We start from the raw sequence: 15920 nt of genomic DNA on the forward strand, positions 1-15920 counted from the left end.
ATCCCCTGCCCTCGCTCCGGATCATGTCCCCCATCCCCGTCCCTGTCCCCATTCCCTGTCCCCCATCCTCATCCCTGTCCCCCATTCCCTGTCCCCATCCCCATCCCTGTCCCCATCCCCATCCCTGTCCCCCATCCCTGTCCCCGTCCCCATCCCCATTCCCTGTCCCCATTCCCTGTCCCCCATCCCCATCCCTGTCCCCGTCCCCATCCCCATTCCCTGTCCCCCATCCTCATCCCTGTCCCCCATTCCCTGTCCCCATCCCCATCCCTGTCCCCATCCCCATTCCCTGTCCCCATTCCCTGTCCCCCATCCCTGTCCCCATCCCCATTCCCTGTCCCCCATCCCCATCCCTGTCCCCCATCCCTGTCCCCATCCCCATTCCCCGTCCCCATCCCCATTCCCTGTCCCCCATCCCCATCCCAATCCCTGTCCCCATCCCCATTCCCCGTCCCCATCCCCATTCCCTGTCCCCCATCCCTGTCCCCGTCCCCCACCCCTGTCCCCCTCCCCTGGGCTGTGCAGCGCGGTGGCAGGAAGCCGTGGCGTCACAACCCGAGGGCCCCGGAGGTTTTGGGGACAGCAGGCGCTTTGGGGACGAGGACAGCTCGGGGACAGGGACCCCCTCGGGGACAGGGACCCCTCGGGGACAGGGACCCTCACAGCAGGGTGGCTGGGCTGGCACCGGCGGGGGGATGTGGGGGCTCAGGATCCTCATCCCCCTCCTTGGTGGTGAGTGGGGGGACAGGGCTGGCGGGGGGGGGGGGACACACACGCAGTGCCTTGGGACCCTGTGGCTGGGCTGTGGGAGTGGGGACAGGCTGTTTGGGGGACACTGGGGGGGGCGCAGGCTGGCCCCTGTGAGATGGTTGGGGCAGGGGGGGCTGCTGGGGAGGTCTGTCCTGAGGGGGGGGGGACCGGAGAGAAGTTGGGGACACAGAGGGAGGGACAGACGTGGGGACAGGATGGAGCCGGATGGGTAGACAGAGGTGGGTGACATGGCTGTGGCGGGGGGGGGGACACGGAGTGGGGACAGGATGGGGTCAGATAGCATGTGTGGGGACAGGAAGGGGTTTTGGGGGGGGGACACACGACACAGGATGGGGACGGAGGGACGAGCAGGGCGGCGTGCGGCCGGAGGCAGCGGCGTGGGAGGACACGCAAGGCGGCAATCCCGGCTCCCGGTCCTTGGGGTGCCCCAGCACCCTCAGCCCCACGGGTGGCCTGGGGAACCGTGGGGGTGGGGGGGTGACAGCCCCCCCAGTGACCCGGCCGCCGTTCCCCGCAGCGGGCGCCCTGCGGGTGATCCAGGATCCGGGCGAAGCGCGGGTGACGGCGGGCGACGGGGTGGCCCTGGGGTGCCGGGTGCTGATGGCCGAGCCCTGGGACCTGCTCCGGCTCGAGTGGGTGAAGGACGTGGGGCACGAAGTGCTGTGTGACGCCCGCCTGCACCCCACCGCCTTCGCCCTCCCGGTCCCTTGCACCCCCCGGCTCCACCTGGCCTGGGACCCCCCCCGTGCCACCCTCAGCCTCCGCCAGGCGCGAGAGGACGACGCCGGGCGATATTTCTGCCGGGTCACCCTCGAGATCCCCCGCCATGACACGGCCACCGGCAACGGCACCCTGCTCAGCGTCAGCACGGGTACCCGGGGACGGGGACCCTTCTTTTGGGGGGGTGGGGGGGGCCTTAGTGGGGACACGACATCGTGGTGAGGGTTGATGGGGGTCCCTGGGAGGTGGCATCACCCTGGGGGGTCGATGGAGTCCACGGAGGGAGATGAGGTTTGGGGTGGCCACAGTGTGGGAGGACTGGGGACAAGGATGGGGACAGGGATGGGGACGGGGATGGGGACGGGGAATGGGGATGGGGACAACGATGGGGACAGGGATGGGGACGGGGATGGGGACGGGGATGGGGACAAGGATGGGGACGGGGATGGGGACGGGGACAAGGATGGGGACGGGGATGGGGACGGGGAATGGGGATGGGGACAGGGATGGGGACAGGGACAGGGATGGGGACAGGGACGGGGACATCCCTGACAGCTTTCCCTCGCCCGCAGCGGCCGATGGAGGACATCAGGCGGGTAAGTGCGTCCCTGCCGTCCCCTCCATCCCAGCGCCCACGTGCCCGGGTGCCGGCAGTGCCGAGGCGGTGGTCCCAGCTGGATGTGCTTGCAGGGCTGGTGTGGGGGCTGGGGGGGGCCCTGGGGGGCACAGCCCTCCTCGTGGGGCTGGCCCTCCTTGGCCACCGGCGCTGGCGCAGGAACTCAGGTAAGCCCGACCTCAAATACCCCGACCCCAAATACCCATCCCCAAATACCCCATCCCCATTTGCCCCTCTGCCCCCTGCCCAAATACTCCCAAGTCCCTCTCCCCCCCCCAAATACCCCCTGCCCACCTACCCCTGTGCCCAAATACCCCTGTGCCCGTACCCCCCACACACATCGGGGCTCACCCCAGGCACCTCCCGGACCCGGAGGCACCCAATGGGTCCCCTGAGGGTCCCCCGGCTGTGCCAGCCACCCCTCCGTGTCTCGGGGGCCAGGGCTAGCCGTGCCTGACCCTGCACCCCCCCCCCAACACCCGCTGCCCCCCCCAGACACGGGCATCTACCTGAACGTGCTGCCGCCCTCGGCGCTGGCCCCCAAGAAGCTGCCGCAGCCCCCCACGATGAAGGAGAACAGCACGTACCAGGGGGGACTGCAGCGGCTACGGGGCCCCCCCACCGCCCCCCAGCCCTGAGAAGATCTGGACCCTGGTGTATCACCAATACCCGGCCGGGGAGCACCCCCCCCCCCCCCCGGAAACTCTGCCTTTCTGCAGGAAAAGCCCCCCCAAAAAGCTCTTTTGTAGCATCCCCCCACCCTGCGCTCTGTCTTCTGTGCGGCACACGCGGCACCCAACCCACGGCATCCGGTGCCCCCCCAGTGCACCCAGCCTGACCCGCCGAGCGTGAGCAGCTCATGCCCGGTGTGCTGGGGGGGCAGCAGGCTCCTGGCCCCCCCCCCGCAGTTTCGGGGAAGCTGCTCTGCGGTCCTGTGACCTAATTTTGTGCCGGCACCCGGCACGCCAGAGTTGCGCTGATGGTGCAGGAAGCACCCACTTCCCCCCCCACCGCCCCGGCACGGACTCCCAGGGGGGGCCAGAGGCATCAGCTCCCCCCCCCCCCCATGCAGGCAAGCTTGTGTGCGGTTGATGGTGGGTGACCCCGAGCAGTGTCACCCCCACGCTTTGTCCCCAAGGCCAAGTGCTATGGTGACAGGGTGGGGGGGCCGCATCCAGACACCCCCCCTATGCCCAGACCCCTGAGCTCCTGGGGGGTGGGTGGGAGCGGGCACGAGGGCAGGAGCCCCCCTGGTGGGACCAGGATGGGACCAGTGACAGGGCCACCATGCCACCATGCCTTCCCCCAGAGGCACCATAGAGTTGAGCCCCCAAGAGGGACCAGAGCGTCGCCGTGCCTACATGCCGCAGAGCACACAGCGGGCAGGGGCCGCACGTCGGCTTTTAATGGGGGTGCTTTGCTGTGGGACGGGGAGCGGGGTGGGGGGGAGCACAGCTGGGGGGGTCCCCAGCAGCACTGGGCTCACAGGGGCTGCACAGCCACGGGGTAGAGCAGGGAGAGGTGGCGGGCACCGCGGACGGGCAGCGCCCGCGCCGTGTAGTGCCGCACGGCTTCGGGCACCGAGGGGAAGGCGGCCCCGGCGCGGCCAAGCATGAAGTGCTGCTCCCGCGTCCGCGTGAGCTTCACGTGCACGAAGCCATGGCTGCTCCTGCGGGTGGGGAGGGGAAACTGAGGCACGCGGCGCACGGCCCGGTTGCCCTTGCGCACGCAAGTGCACGTCAACGTGGATCACGGGGCAACACGCAAACGCACGCCAGCACACGGGTGCAAGCACCACGCTCGCAGCCCAGCCCCTCTGCCCGACCACCCCCCCCACGACCCCCCCACGCCTGGGTTGTCCCCGGAGCCGTCCCCACGTCCCCCACCCACCGGCCCCGTGCTCACCTGAGCGAGAGCGAGTAGTCGTCGGGGCTGGTCTCGCAGTCCCGCACCAGAAAGCTGCCCTCGCGGCACAGCGCCAGCAGCGTCTCGGCGCCCGCTCGCCCGATGGGGCCGTGGTACCACCTGCGCGGCGGCACGCGTCACCCCGGCACGCGACACCCTGGCGTGCGTCACCGTGGCACCCCGCCGCACAGCACTGGGTCCCCAGGACCCATCGGTAACGTGGGGCACCCTCTGCAGCATGAGGACCCCTCCACCCCACAGGGACCTGTCTGTGCCAATGGGGCACCCTCTACGTCATGGAGACCAACACCACGGAGCACCCATCCACACCAAAGGGACCATCCGTGCCATGGGGCACCCTCTATGCCTTGGGGAACCACCCACACCATGGGGCACCCTCCGTGCCAAAGGGACCCATCCATGCCATGGGGCACCCAACACCATGAGCACCCACCCATGCCATGGGGCACCCTCCGTGCCAAAGGGACCTATCCATGCCATGAAGGATCCTCCCCTCCAAAGGGACCCATCCATACCATGGGGCACCCAACACCACGGGGACCCGTCCACACCATGGGGGCCTGTCCACACCACGTGGCACCCTCTATGCCAAAGGGACCTCTCCATGCCATGAAGCATCCTTCACCCCATGGGGACCCGTCCATGCCACAGGGACCCGTCCACACCATGGGGACCCGTCCACACCACGTGGCACCCTCTATGCCAAAGGGACCTCTCCATGCCATGAAGCATCCTTCACCCCGTGGGGACCCGTCCATGCCACAGGGACCCGTCCACACCATGGGGACCCGTCCACACCACGTGGCACCCTCTATGCCAAAGGGACCTCTCCATGCCATGAAGCATCCTTCACCCCGTGGGGACCCGTCCATGCCATGGGGCACCCAACACCATGAGGACCCATCTGGGGGGGACCCTCCACCCCAGAGGGTCTGCCTCCATGCCATGACGTGTGACGGGGACGTTGATGCCACCCCGTAGAGGAGGGACCCCCCCCAGACTCACGCCTGCTTCTCCAGGGGCAGCGAGGTGTCCACGTGCCTGGGGCTGGGGGGACAGCCCGGCCTGGCGCCTGCGGGGGTCCGGGGGGGCCGCGGCAGCTGCCGGGACAGGCTGGGGGAGCGCTCGGGGCTCTCAAACTGCACTGTGGGGGCAAAGAGGGAGGGTGTCACCCCACCGCGGGGTCCCAGTACCCCTGCCTGTCGCTGAGGGGCACCTCTCCGGTGCCAGACCACAAAGGAACATCCCAAATGTCCCCACCATGGTTTCACCTGGCTGCGGTGACCCACGGGTGCTCGGGGATGCTGGGGCTGGAGCGGTCTGGGGTGATACCCATGGGTGCCACAGGATGCTGGGGTCCCAGGGGTGCTATCCCTGGGTCACAGGGGATGCCGGGGACCAAGGGGTGATAACCACAGGAGCTGGGGGACGTGGGACTGGGGGACCCCAGAGTGGCACCCATGGGTGCTGGGAGATGCTGGGGGGACAGGAGTGGTACCCGTGGAAGCTGGGGGACCCCAGGGTGGCACCCAGCGCCCCGGGATGCCGTCACCTGCGAACGCCCGCGAGATGTGATCCTTCTTCCACTCCCAGGGCTGGTCGTACTCGTCGGCCGGGCGCTCGTCGTCGCGGGGCAGGCGGCTCTCGCGGGTGGTGGGCACCCCCGGGCCCTCCCCTGCCGTCTCCCACTCCTCATAGGGGGTGTCATAGAGTTGGGGTCCCCGCCGCGGTCTCGCCCGCCGGCCTTCGCCCTGTCGCGGGCACCCTGGGGACAAGCGGCGCTGGGAGACGTGGCAGGGACGGGACGGGTGGGAGGCACCCTGGCCGTGGGACCCCCGTGGGGTTGGGTGCTCTGGGGGGGGGGGGTACCCAGGGTGTCACCCACCTGTGGCCTCGCCGGGCTCCTCGCAGCCACCCTCGGGCGCTGGGTCCTGCTCCCCCTCGAAGGGCTCCGAGTACTCGCTCTCGCCGGGGCCCTGCGGGTGGGTGCCCGGGGTGGGATGGGACCCCCACTGCCCCCCCCCCGTGTCCCCAGTGCCTGGGTGCCCTCCCCGGGACCCCGCAGGCTCCCCCCGGTCCCTGATCCGGGTGTCCCCAGCCCCTTCCCCACTCCCTCCCACCCGGTCCCTTTGTCCCCCGACCCCTGTCCCCTTGTCTCCCGGTGACTCCGCCACCCCCAGCCCTCCCCCCAGTGACCCCAGGTGTCCCCCCCCCGGTGCCCCGGTGCCCCCCCCCAACCCCTCGGCTCTCCCCAGTTCCCCGTTCCCAGTCCCCTGCGGTACCCCCAGTCCTTCTTCCCAGCCCGCCCCCCCCCCCCCCCGTTCCCCCCATCTCCCCCCCATCCCCACTGCGCCCCCCCCAGTCCTTGCTCCCCAGTTCCCCCCCCCTCTCTCCCAGTTTCCCCACTCGCACCTCTCCGGTCCCCCCAGATCCTGCTCCCCGGTGCTCCCGGTGCCCCCCCCCCTCCCCGATCCACCTCCCCGGTGCTCCCAGTGTCCCCCAGTTCCTCCCCCCAGCGCCCCCCCCCGCTACCCCACTGCACCCCCCGGTCCCTTCACCCCCCTCCCCAGCGCCCACGTTTCCCTCCGGGTCCAGCCCCCGGTGTCCCGTCCCCCCCCGGTGTCCCCCGCTCCTACCTGCTCCAACCGACGGGGCCCCCCCCCCGTCCCCGTCCCCCCCACCCGCACCAACCGGTGCCGGGGGGAGGCAGCAGCGGGGCCGCGGAGGGCAGCACCGGGGGGAACGGCGGGGGAGCCCCCGCTCCCGGTGCCGGTGCCGGTGGGGCGGCGCTCGCCGCCGCTGTAGTCGGGTTGGGGCGGGCGGGGGGGGGAACGCCGGGTCCCCCGGCCCAGGTACTCCCGGAGCCACTTGGCCATGGTGGGGCCTCCCGGTACCGGGACCGCGGGCACGCCGGGACCCCCCCCACCGCCACCGCCGCCGCCGCCGCCGGGAGCCGCTTTGTGTCGCCGCCGAGCGAGGCGCGGACCGGAGCCCCCGGCTCGCCCCCCCTACACCCACCCGTGCCCGCCTCGCCGGGGGGGGTGCACCGACGCGGGAGGGGAGGGGGGGTACCGGGACCCCGCGGGGGACAACAAGGGGGACACGCCGGGACCCCCCCCGTGGGGGGGAGCAGAGGGAGGGGAAGGCTGGCCCCCCCCCCAGACCCCCCCCATGGTGACGGGGGACACCGGGACCCCCAAGTGACACCGGGATGGCCCCCCGCTGTGTGACACTGGGAGACGGGGGGGACACTGGGACCCCTGCACACCGGCTACAGGACCCCCCCCCACGGCCCCTCTGGGCTCCCCGGGGGGGGCCGGGGCACAGGGAAAGGGCTGGGGGGGGGGGAACCGGGTTGAGGGGGAGGCAGCCAGGCCCGGGGGGCTTTGGGATCTGGGGGGGGGGGCATGGTGTCCCCCCCCAGCTGCAGGGTCACCCCCTCGCCCCCAGGGAGCTTGTCACAGGGGCACTGGGGGGGCCCTGCCTCCCCCTCCACCCCCGGGTTTGGGGGGAGCCTCAGGGACTACACCGGGGGGGGGGGGGCAGGAGGGCCGGGGCCCCCCCCAGCCATGCCCTGACTTGCCTCCTTGTATTGTCTCTTCCCAGAACAAAGGTCCCTCTCCTGGGATCTTGGCCTGGTGGTGGGGGCGGTGGTGGTCGTGCAGGGAGCTGGGGGGGGCACATGCGAGGGAGCAGGACACTGCTGGGGGGGACAACAGTATGTGGCCAGGGTCCCCCCCCCACTTTGCCAGCCCCACAGAGCAGACCCTGATAAACCTCATCCAACACAAACCCCAGGGCTGAGCCCGATATCCAGCATTAATATTTGAAGAGGCTAATTACAAGGCATGTGCGAAGAATGCTAATTGGGATTGGGGGGGGGGGGGGGCAGGCGGGTGGCTGCCGTTTCTCCCCAGCTCTCAGAACTGCCCCACAAGCCTCTGGCCCTGCAGCCCACGCCAGAGAGCCATTGTCAGTGGGTTAATTAGTGAGAAGCTGCTAATTACAGATGGGTGCCTTGATAAGGAGGAACTTAAGAGCAGGTGGACACTCCAGGGTGGGTCAGCCCTTCTGAGGGGTGCGTGGACCCCTGTCATTGGGGTGTGTGGGGGGGTCCTTGTGGCTGCCCTTGCCAGACCCACTGCCCGTGTACACACACCTTGGGGACGAACCGCTAGTCTGGAAGATGAAGAGGCAACTGGCTCCGACACATCCAATTTATTACCGGGTTGTGGCTGCCGGGGAGCCGAGCAAACCCAATTGCTCTCCAAACGGTGGGGAAAGATTTGTCACCAACTGCCGGGGAGGGCTGGGGCACGGGAGGACTTGGGCAGGGGAAGGAGGCTGGTGACAGCCCTGTCCCTGCAGCGTGGGGGTAGATGAGTCCCCCCGGGTCCACGCTGCAGAATGCGTCGCCTCTAATGGCAAAACAACGGGGAATTTGGGCTCGCCCCACAAAGGCGGGATCTGAGCCCCACAAGGGGGGTCAGGAGACAGCCAGGGCCAGAGAAACAGTGGTGGTGGTGGGTCCTCCTGCGGCAAAAGAAGGGTGCTGAGCTCCTGCCTTCCCCCTGCTCCCTGCAGGGACGCAGGGCAGGAGGGAAGGAAGGCCCTGAGGTCCCTTCATTGCCGTGGGAGGGTCAGCGCGTCGCATACCCGGGCCCAGGCATGATCAGCGCCACCAGAATAGAGAAACTACAGAGTCCTGGCTGGCCCCGGCGCTTCCAAACACATTACGGGTGCAGGGTTGGGAGACCCATTGTGCTCCTGGGGCCGGCTGGAAGCTGGGTTTGGGCACAACCAGCCTGGGACAGCGTTGGGGTTTTCCACCAGCTGCAGCGCAGCAGTGATACCCTCCTCCGAGGAAGCCGTCTTCTTGACCGGCTCACCCGGGTTCTGTTTGCCGGCAGCGTTAGCCAGCGAGGGAAGCTGGGGTCTCGTCCCTGTTGGAGGATGGACACGCACCCCAGGGCGGGCAGGTGAAGACGCTAGGACTCCAGATGGCCTGGAAACCCCGCTGGGCCCGACGGCTGCGGTGCCAGCTCTGCGTGAGGCTCTGGAGAGCAGCTGCTGTCAGCTGGGAGGGGGGACAGCCTGCGATCCCTGCTCTGGGCTGGCTCGGTCGCTCATCAGTCACTCGCGCTGTCCTCGCTGTCCGAATACGCCCCCAACAAGCCGAGGGAGGATGAGGTGCCCGTTGCTGTGGGAAACGAGCCTGGAAGCCGAGCAAGAGAGTGGACACCATCAGGTAGAGCCTTCCCCATCGCCGGCAAACCCCACTGGCTTGGCGCAACCAGCCAGGCGGAAACACAAGCCTGCCTTGCCGCTCCGGCTGCTCCCTCGCAGCTGGGGAGGAGGCAGCCGGAGTCAAGAGTCTAAGCGGTGCCTCGTTCCCCCTGCCTGAATCTCGATGAGGACAGCAAGGTTAAATCGGGCAGAGAAGGAGACCCCGCACCCCCTCGGCTGGTGCATCTTGCTTCCGCCTTGCGGCAACGGGAGGAAGCAGCAAGGTTGGCGCAAGGTCTGCAAAATCCCCTTCTCCCTCTGCAACCCCCTGGGAGATTTCAGCCACTGGAAAGGACAAGAGGAGCCAGTTCCCGGCTCTGACCACTCGAGCCGCAAGTGTGAGGCAGCATCACGGGCAAAGCCCCCAGTCCTTGAAAGACAGGCAGCTCCTCCAGCATAATTTGGCTGAACAGACCCTGCCAGCAGCCAGGAGCAGGTGGCTGGGTAAAGCGTATCAAAAATGGGGCAACTACAAGAGCTGTCCTTCCTCAGGGATCCCCTGAGGGCAGAGGGACTTACTAAGCCAAAGGTTTAGGACCAATCAGCCCAGAATCTATCAATTCATTGGCTCCCTTCCCAAATCCGTGGGTCCTCTGGCTTCCTGGGGCAGTGAACAATGAGGTGCTGGAAAGCCTTTCTGCTTGTTTTCAAAGCTTCCACATCCCTACAGTTTGGCAGGTTTTATAATCAGGCTCCAAACCAAAGCAATTTTCTTGCTTTTACATTCATATCTTGTTGTCGTGATGGTTCCCAGCACCTTATCTGTGCATGAGACGCTGTTTTGAAGCTTCTGGCCCTGACAGTCTGTCTCCAAGGTCTCGGCTTACTGCCAAGGGCCAGGAAGGAACCTCTCCTCCATCAGGACATCTGGAAACAGGGACAACCCCCTGCTCTTACACCATCATGGCCTCATCTGTCCCACAACAAGGACTTGATCAGAGAGCAATTCAGGCTCTGAAGACAGAGCTAAACACCACTTTGGGTACTGCCAGATCCCTCCCTGATGCCCCAGCTCAGGCCACCCCATCCCCACATGGGCAGTTACCGCTGTTGGCCGTGGTGCCTTGGTTCTCTGTCCCATTAGCCAGGGCAGGATTTGGCTTCTGCTTCTTCACTGTGACCAGGCCGGCCAGCTGGGACTTGGTGTTCAATTTCCCCACACTCCTCTCCCAGCTCTCCGTCTTCAGCTTCTTACTCTGGGGCTGAGGGTCCTGCAGAGTAGAGCAGGGGTATTAGGGTGCTCTGGCCTCGGAGGGCAGGCAGAGGGCTGGGGGAAAAGGAGGACTGGTAAAAATAGCAGCACAAAAAGGAAGAGATGAGGATGGCTGCTTGGAGCAGCCAAGGGGGGTATTATCCCGCTGCAGCAACTGGCACAAGCTAGACAAACAACGGGGATATGGATCTAAATGGCTGCAAAACAGCCTTTGGAGATGAATGTCCCACTGCCTGTGACAGTTAAATCCAGCCTTGTGCGGCTGTGGGCTGGCCCGGGGATGCTGAAGAGCCAGATGCATGCCACAGGGCTGCACAACCTCTGCCAGCCAGGACTGCGTGCCTGCAGGTGGTCCAGCCACTGAATCAAACTCCCCCGGGCACGAGGATTAGTGCCGGGCCAGGGAACATCGCTCAGATTAACCCCAGCCCGGCTTAGAGACACAGCAGCTTTGATTCATCCAACCGGACAGAGGTCCCCACAGACACGGATCGACATCGGAGAGCAGCAGTGCAGGGGCCTGTCTGTGGGGATAATCCCTCCCTTGCAAGCCGGGCACTGAAAGCTCTTTTGTTCTGCCTGTCTCCAACATGGACAAAACAGAACCAAAGGAGAGGCTGTCCCAGGCAGTCGTTTCACTGCTGTAATTTTCAGAGTGCTGAAATCCTGCTTGAAGTACGACCAAGGCACAGGCGAGCCTGTCCTTTTTGAGCTGAAAGGGAAGCCATGTCCTGAGCAAGGACGGGGGCAGCTCCCTCCCACCTTTTGTCAGCAGACGCGGTCTAAAATCACCAACTGATCCCTGTCTCCTTTCAGCCCAGTGCACAGGGACACAAGCTTTCTAAGTTGCTCATGCGTGACAGGCATTAGGGCTCCAGCGTTGCACAGAGCAGGGACAAAACAGGCAACACGCAGCCCAGGACAGTGGATTTGGTCGGGGGGAAGAGGTGCGGTGGGTGGAACAGCCTCTGCCCCCACTCACCTCCTGCAAGATGTCCGTAGGTTTAATTTTCGCCGCAGGCTTTGTGCGTGATTTTGCAGGCTCTTCATCAGAGTCGGAGTCTACCAGCAGCCGCCGGTTCTGAGCCTGCTCCAGCATGGCTCTGCAAGGAGAGAGGCCACACGCAGAGGGTTAGAGCTGGCTCCCTTCCACCACCATGCCGAGCGGTGCCGGCTGTGCACCGTGCCTGCACTGTTTGCTGTAAGGGGAGCTGGAATTCAGCAGCAGTGCAATAGGATCCACCTTCTCAGATGGTTTTTAAGAAGTCATGGTCAAGCAGTGCCTGAAGGTTGATAGCACTGAGATCTGCAGCCTCAGCCAGGTGCAGAAACTCTCTCTCCACGCAAGGACACTTCTCAGGGGGAGTCAGGCCCCTGCAGCAGCCTGGATCTCCCCACCAGATGGGCTGGTGATACCAAAACCCCTCCACCTCCACCTCCCTAAACACTTTGCCACGACAAACTGTCCCCGGTCTCCTCACAGCCTGCTCAGGATTACATCCCACCCACACAACTCCTGTGAACAAAGGGCCCTCAGGCAGGGCCCTCTCTTATGCGCCCTCAGGGTGCTGAGGAAAGGGTGAGACGCAGCCCTGCCTGGCCAGGACCAGCATGGCTGGTTTCACACGCCGGTGAATGCTTCCAGCCCGCTCACTTCATCTCTTGCTCATCCTCCTCTTGCTCCTTGCGCTTCTGCTCCTCCTCATACTCCTTGTACTGCTTCAGCATGGCCTCAAAGTCCACATTTGCCTGGCGCTGGTTGAGTTCCTTCAGCTCCTGCAGGTTCTCCAGAACCTCCATCTCCAGCTTGGAGTCCTTGGTTCGGTTCTCCAGGACCTGGGTGACCAGAGATAAGTCAGCCTCATGCGAGGTAGCAGAGCCTGCCAGCAATCTCCAACAACTGCCTCCCCACCCAGTACTGGGCAAGAAGCTTTAAGGGGATCATCATCATCCTCCTCATTTTTGGGTCTTAACAGGACAGGAAAAACTGGGGCAGGATGCAGCCTGTCACAAGTTCCAGCACAGGAGGAAACCTCCTGAGAGCAGAGAGTTGTCTCCTGCCTGTCAAGAGCACAGCAATACCTCGGGAGCCTGGAGAACTAAGCCAATGGCTACGAAGTCACCTGCTTCGCTGGGGAAAGCCAGCCAGGACAGGAGAGAGGTTTGCCTTCTGCAGAGAAGGTCACTTTCTCATACCTTCATGGGATTGTTGAGCTCTTCCTCTTCCCTCTCCTTCTGCATTCTTTTCTCCTCTTCCTCCAAGAGCTTCTCAGCTTGGAAGTTGCGAGTGGCGCCATGCTCCATGGTGTAGTCTGTGTTCTCGGGATCTGTCTAAGGAAGAAACGAGACAGCAAAATCATTGTACTGGGGCCATTCTGCTCCAGCCATCCTGTGGCCACTTCCAGAGCCACACACAAATGTTTCCCAATTTCATTCACATCACAGGGCACACAATCACCCGCGGCCTTTGTTCTGCTCCAGCGGATGTGCTGCTGCAGCCCACCCACAGATGGGTGAGATGCTTCAGAACTAAAAATGGCCACAATAAGGGAAGATACACCAAAAAGCACATGCTCAGACTCAGCTTTTGCTGGGACACCCCTTTGTCATGGGGTCAGCACCTGGTAAAGCCCACAGACTGCAGAACCTCCCCAGAAAGCGAAAGCGCAGAAGATACAGAACATATTTCACCTTGAAAGTGATCTCTGCCAGGCAACGTGTGCACTTGATGTAGAAGCGGAAGATGGGAAGTCCCAGGTACACCTCATTCTGAACAGTCTCCTTACGGGCATTAAACTTCTTCCCTTTATAGATGTATTCACCACATGTCTTGCACCTAGAAAAGGAGAAAGAAAAATCCGTAACACATCAAAAGAACAAAGAGGCCAAAAAATGTCCAAGTGATTTTTCAGATTCTGAGCAACTATTATTTTCACCTTTCGAAATTCAGTACCTACTCTTCAAAGAACCCCCAAATTACCCACAGCATCTCTTCCCTCTCCCTCACCCCTTTTCTTCTGGTCTGTGTCACCTCTAACGGCTGCTGGCAGCAGCTCCGCCGCAGTGCATGGAAGTGAAACAATTCCTAAACAAACTCTTCTCTTCTATAGCCTCTTCCTTCTGACTGGCACAGCGCCTCTTACCGCATGTTGAAGGGGGCCATCAGCCGCACCACATACTGTCGGTCCTTCGGGAGTTTGAGCTTTGGGATCTTAGCAGGATCGAAGTCCGGCGGGTAGTATTTCTACAGAGACAAAGCAGAGGTGCGCGTGTGCTGGGCGCAGAGTCACTCAGAGCAGTGTGAACCCTGGCAGGCAGGCTCCCAGCTGCCACATCAGCCTAAGGGATCAGCTCCACGCAGCAGGCGCCAGCATCCCTACTAACCAGGCGTGGTCTCGAGTGTCAAACACCCCGTCCACCACTCCCCGCCAGAGCCAGGCATTGGTGTCTGTCTGTCTGTACGTCCTCAGCCCCAGGCCCCCCAACCCTTGCATGATTTTAGGGCCTAACCCTCTTGCCCCTGCCAGCCCCCCTGCCAAGCGCTTCCAGGGGCCCCAGCCTGGGGATCCCCACCCCAACCGCCCCCCTCCCAGCCTGAGAGTCCCCCCAGGGACTCCTCTCCATCACAGGACCCCTCCAACCGACCAGGGACTCCCCAGCACCTCCGGCCTGGGACCAACCTCAGCGATCAGAGAACCCTCCCTGGGACCAGCCCGGCCTGGGGACTCCCACAGACACCCCCCTCAAGCCCCCCCAGCCGGGGAATCCCCCCCCTAACTCACGTTCAACACCTTCCGCTCCGACATGGCTACGACCCCCCCTCAGCCACCGGTGCCACCCAGCAGCTGCCCCCCGCACCGCTTGCCACTTCCGGGAAAACAGCCTTCCCCGCCCCCCTTCCACCTCTGATTGGTGCAACGAGCCGCCGCTCGGCGGCTTGTCGTCTGTTACTGGCTGACGCCGCTGTCTGTCAGCTAGCTCCGCCCACCGCGCTGTGCCACCGACAAGAGTCCGCCGGTACACCGCGGCCCGATAAAAGGTTCCGCCGGCTCTGCCAGGTCCTGGGGGACGGCTGTGTCCCGGCTGGGGCTGAGGGAGCCCGGGGCAGAGCGGGGGCTGCGAGCGGTGGGGACATGGAGCTCGGCTTCCTCAGAGAGAAGCGGGGTGTGTGCCCCGGACAGGCCCTGTGCTCCAACGACAGATGTTCATCCTGTGGGTAACGGGCTAAAAAAAGTCTGTTTTGTGTGAGAAATCTTCCCCCAGCTGCAGTATTCGACCTTTGGTCTGTGAGGCATTTTCTGGACAGTCTTCGGGGTAGGAAAAAATTAAATTATTTGTCCCTAACGCAGATATATTGGCGCTTTCCACGTTGCGGGTAGGAGAGCTTTCCAGTGAGTGATCTGCTGCGCTTCCAAACGAAGGGGAAACTCTTCTGCTTCTCTTTACTGTTTTCCTGCACGTGTGTGCTTTGGTGTTTCTTGCTTAAAATGGAAGGTTCAGAGTCCTTTGCTTACAGTGTATTGTTTTGAGTTTGCAGCTGATGGTTTCTTACTGAGGGGTTATAGTTTATTACTGTATTTTGTAAAAAATGAGGTGTGAACTGTAAAGATTTCTTGCAAGGCTCTGTTCTGGAGGTTGGGAAGAAGTACAGATGGGTGAAATCATGTTTTTTCCTCCCAAATACCAGTGCTGAATCCTATCCCTGAAGGAAAAAAGGAGGAGGGAGGCTGGCAGCTCCTTAGTTTCTCGCAAGATCACGGGCAGGAGCAGGAGCTGACCTTTCCCTGCCAGGCTGATGGATGTTGATCCAGCAATGGCTCCCCGGATGACATGGGGTACGTATGGCACCGAGCCAGGTGATAGACTCACTCCTGGGTGTCGTGTGTATGCATTAATTAATAAACAATTGTTATATTCATTCAATTCATGTCCCTGTACCTTTGCACTCAGTACAAAGTGCCTCGATGGGGTGCCCTGGGGAGGGGGTTACCCATTGTGGGGCTCCCGGAGCACCCCAAGGCTCCTCGGCCTGCCGGGACAGCCCGGGGCCGTTGGTGGGGCCGCAGGGGAGGTCCTGGCCGCAGCCAGGGCCCCTCCAGACCCCCTGGATATCGGGGTGATGGCGGAGGGGTGGCTGGGCTGGAGGATCGGCCTCTCTGAGGTGGTACTCCCCAGCTCCAGTGCATGCCCTGGCCCCCTGGGAGATGCAGTTGGCCGGTCGGCTGTTTTGCCCTCCAGGACACGCCGGGAGAGGGAATGCTGCGGCACGGGGCTGCCGGGAGGCCACAGGGCTCTGCCGGGAGAAATTGTCTCTGTCTTGGACTTCCCTTGTTCTCTCACATCTCCTCCTGAAGCCCCTGTTGGTTCTCTGAGCCGCCTTTCCCCCCC

At 64.1% G+C, this 15920-nt stretch overlaps 3 protein-coding genes across 3 annotated transcripts; 1 reads left to right on the plus strand and 2 right to left on the minus strand.

Annotated features, from left to right (window-relative positions):
• Positions 1 to 604: 604 nt before the first annotated feature.
• TMIGD2 (transmembrane and immunoglobulin domain containing 2) lies at positions 605 to 2828 on the plus strand. Its single transcript, XM_075038082.1, has 5 exons — positions 605 to 732; positions 1289 to 1642; positions 2064 to 2087; positions 2182 to 2274; positions 2603 to 2828. Exons 1-5 carry the CDS (start codon positions 696 to 698, stop codon positions 2743 to 2745), a joined length of 651 nt encoding a protein of 216 aa, XP_074894183.1. The 5' UTR covers positions 605 to 695; the 3' UTR covers positions 2746 to 2828.
• A 761-nt stretch (positions 2829 to 3589) lies between these two features.
• SHD (Src homology 2 domain containing transforming protein D) lies at positions 3590 to 6909 on the minus strand. The gene is made up of 6 exons (XM_075037474.1): positions 6670 to 6909; positions 5919 to 6009; positions 5586 to 5798; positions 5039 to 5177; positions 4013 to 4132; positions 3590 to 3776 (listed from the first exon to the last, which is right to left on the minus strand). Exons 1-6 carry the CDS (start codon positions 6907 to 6909, stop codon positions 3590 to 3592), a joined length of 990 nt encoding a protein of 329 aa, XP_074893575.1.
• A 1307-nt stretch (positions 6910 to 8216) lies between these two features.
• YJU2 (YJU2 splicing factor homolog) lies at positions 8217 to 14479 on the minus strand. The gene is made up of 8 exons (XM_075038083.1): positions 14315 to 14479; positions 13676 to 13776; positions 13224 to 13368; positions 12729 to 12863; positions 12187 to 12368; positions 11515 to 11635; positions 10365 to 10530; positions 8217 to 9248 (listed from the first exon to the last, which is right to left on the minus strand). The coding sequence occupies exons 1-8, from the start codon at positions 14336 to 14338 to the stop codon at positions 9163 to 9165; spliced, it is 960 nt and encodes a 319-aa protein (XP_074894184.1). The 5' UTR covers positions 14339 to 14479; the 3' UTR covers positions 8217 to 9162.
• Positions 14480 to 15920: the final 1441 nt, after the last annotated feature.

The sequence above is a fragment of the Buteo buteo genome, chromosome 10, assembly GCF_964188355.1.
Source record: "Buteo buteo chromosome 10, bButBut1.hap1.1, whole genome shotgun sequence".
NCBI classification, from domain to species: domain Eukaryota; kingdom Metazoa; phylum Chordata; class Aves; order Accipitriformes; family Accipitridae; genus Buteo; species Buteo buteo.

Bases quoted from the DNA above. Each gene is read 5' to 3' on its own strand.
- SHD (XM_075037474.1), bottom strand. From the start codon at position 6,909: ATGGCCAAGTGGCTCCGGGAGTACCTGGGCCGGGGGACCCGGCGTTCC. The intron at 5,178-5,585 runs GTGACGGCATCC...TTGCCCCCACAG, and splicing joins CATCTCGCGGGCGTTCGCAG to TGCAGTTTGAGAGCCCCGAG. The intron at 4,133-5,038 runs GTGAGTCTGGGG...GCCGCCGCGCAG, and splicing joins CTGCCCCTGGAGAAGCAGGC to GTGGTACCACGGCCCCATCG.
- TMIGD2 (XM_075038082.1), top strand. From the start codon at position 696: ATGTGGGGGCTCAGGATCCTCATCCCCCTCCTTGGTG. The intron at 2,088-2,181 runs GTAAGTGCGTCC...ATGTGCTTGCAG, and splicing joins CGATGGAGGACATCAGGCGG to GGCTGGTGTGGGGGCTGGGG. The intron at 2,275-2,602 runs GTAAGCCCGACC...TGCCCCCCCCAG, and splicing joins GCGCTGGCGCAGGAACTCAG to ACACGGGCATCTACCTGAAC.
- YJU2 (XM_075038083.1), bottom strand. From the start codon at position 14,338: ATGTCGGAGCGGAAGGTGTTGAAC. The intron at 12,864-13,223 runs GTGAAATATGTT...TTTCTTCCTTAG, and splicing joins TGGCAGAGATCACTTTCAAG to ACAGATCCCGAGAACACAGA. The intron at 11,636-12,186 runs GTGAGCGGGCTG...CTCTCCTTGCAG, and splicing joins GAGGATGAGCAAGAGATGAA to AGCCATGCTGGAGCAGGCTC.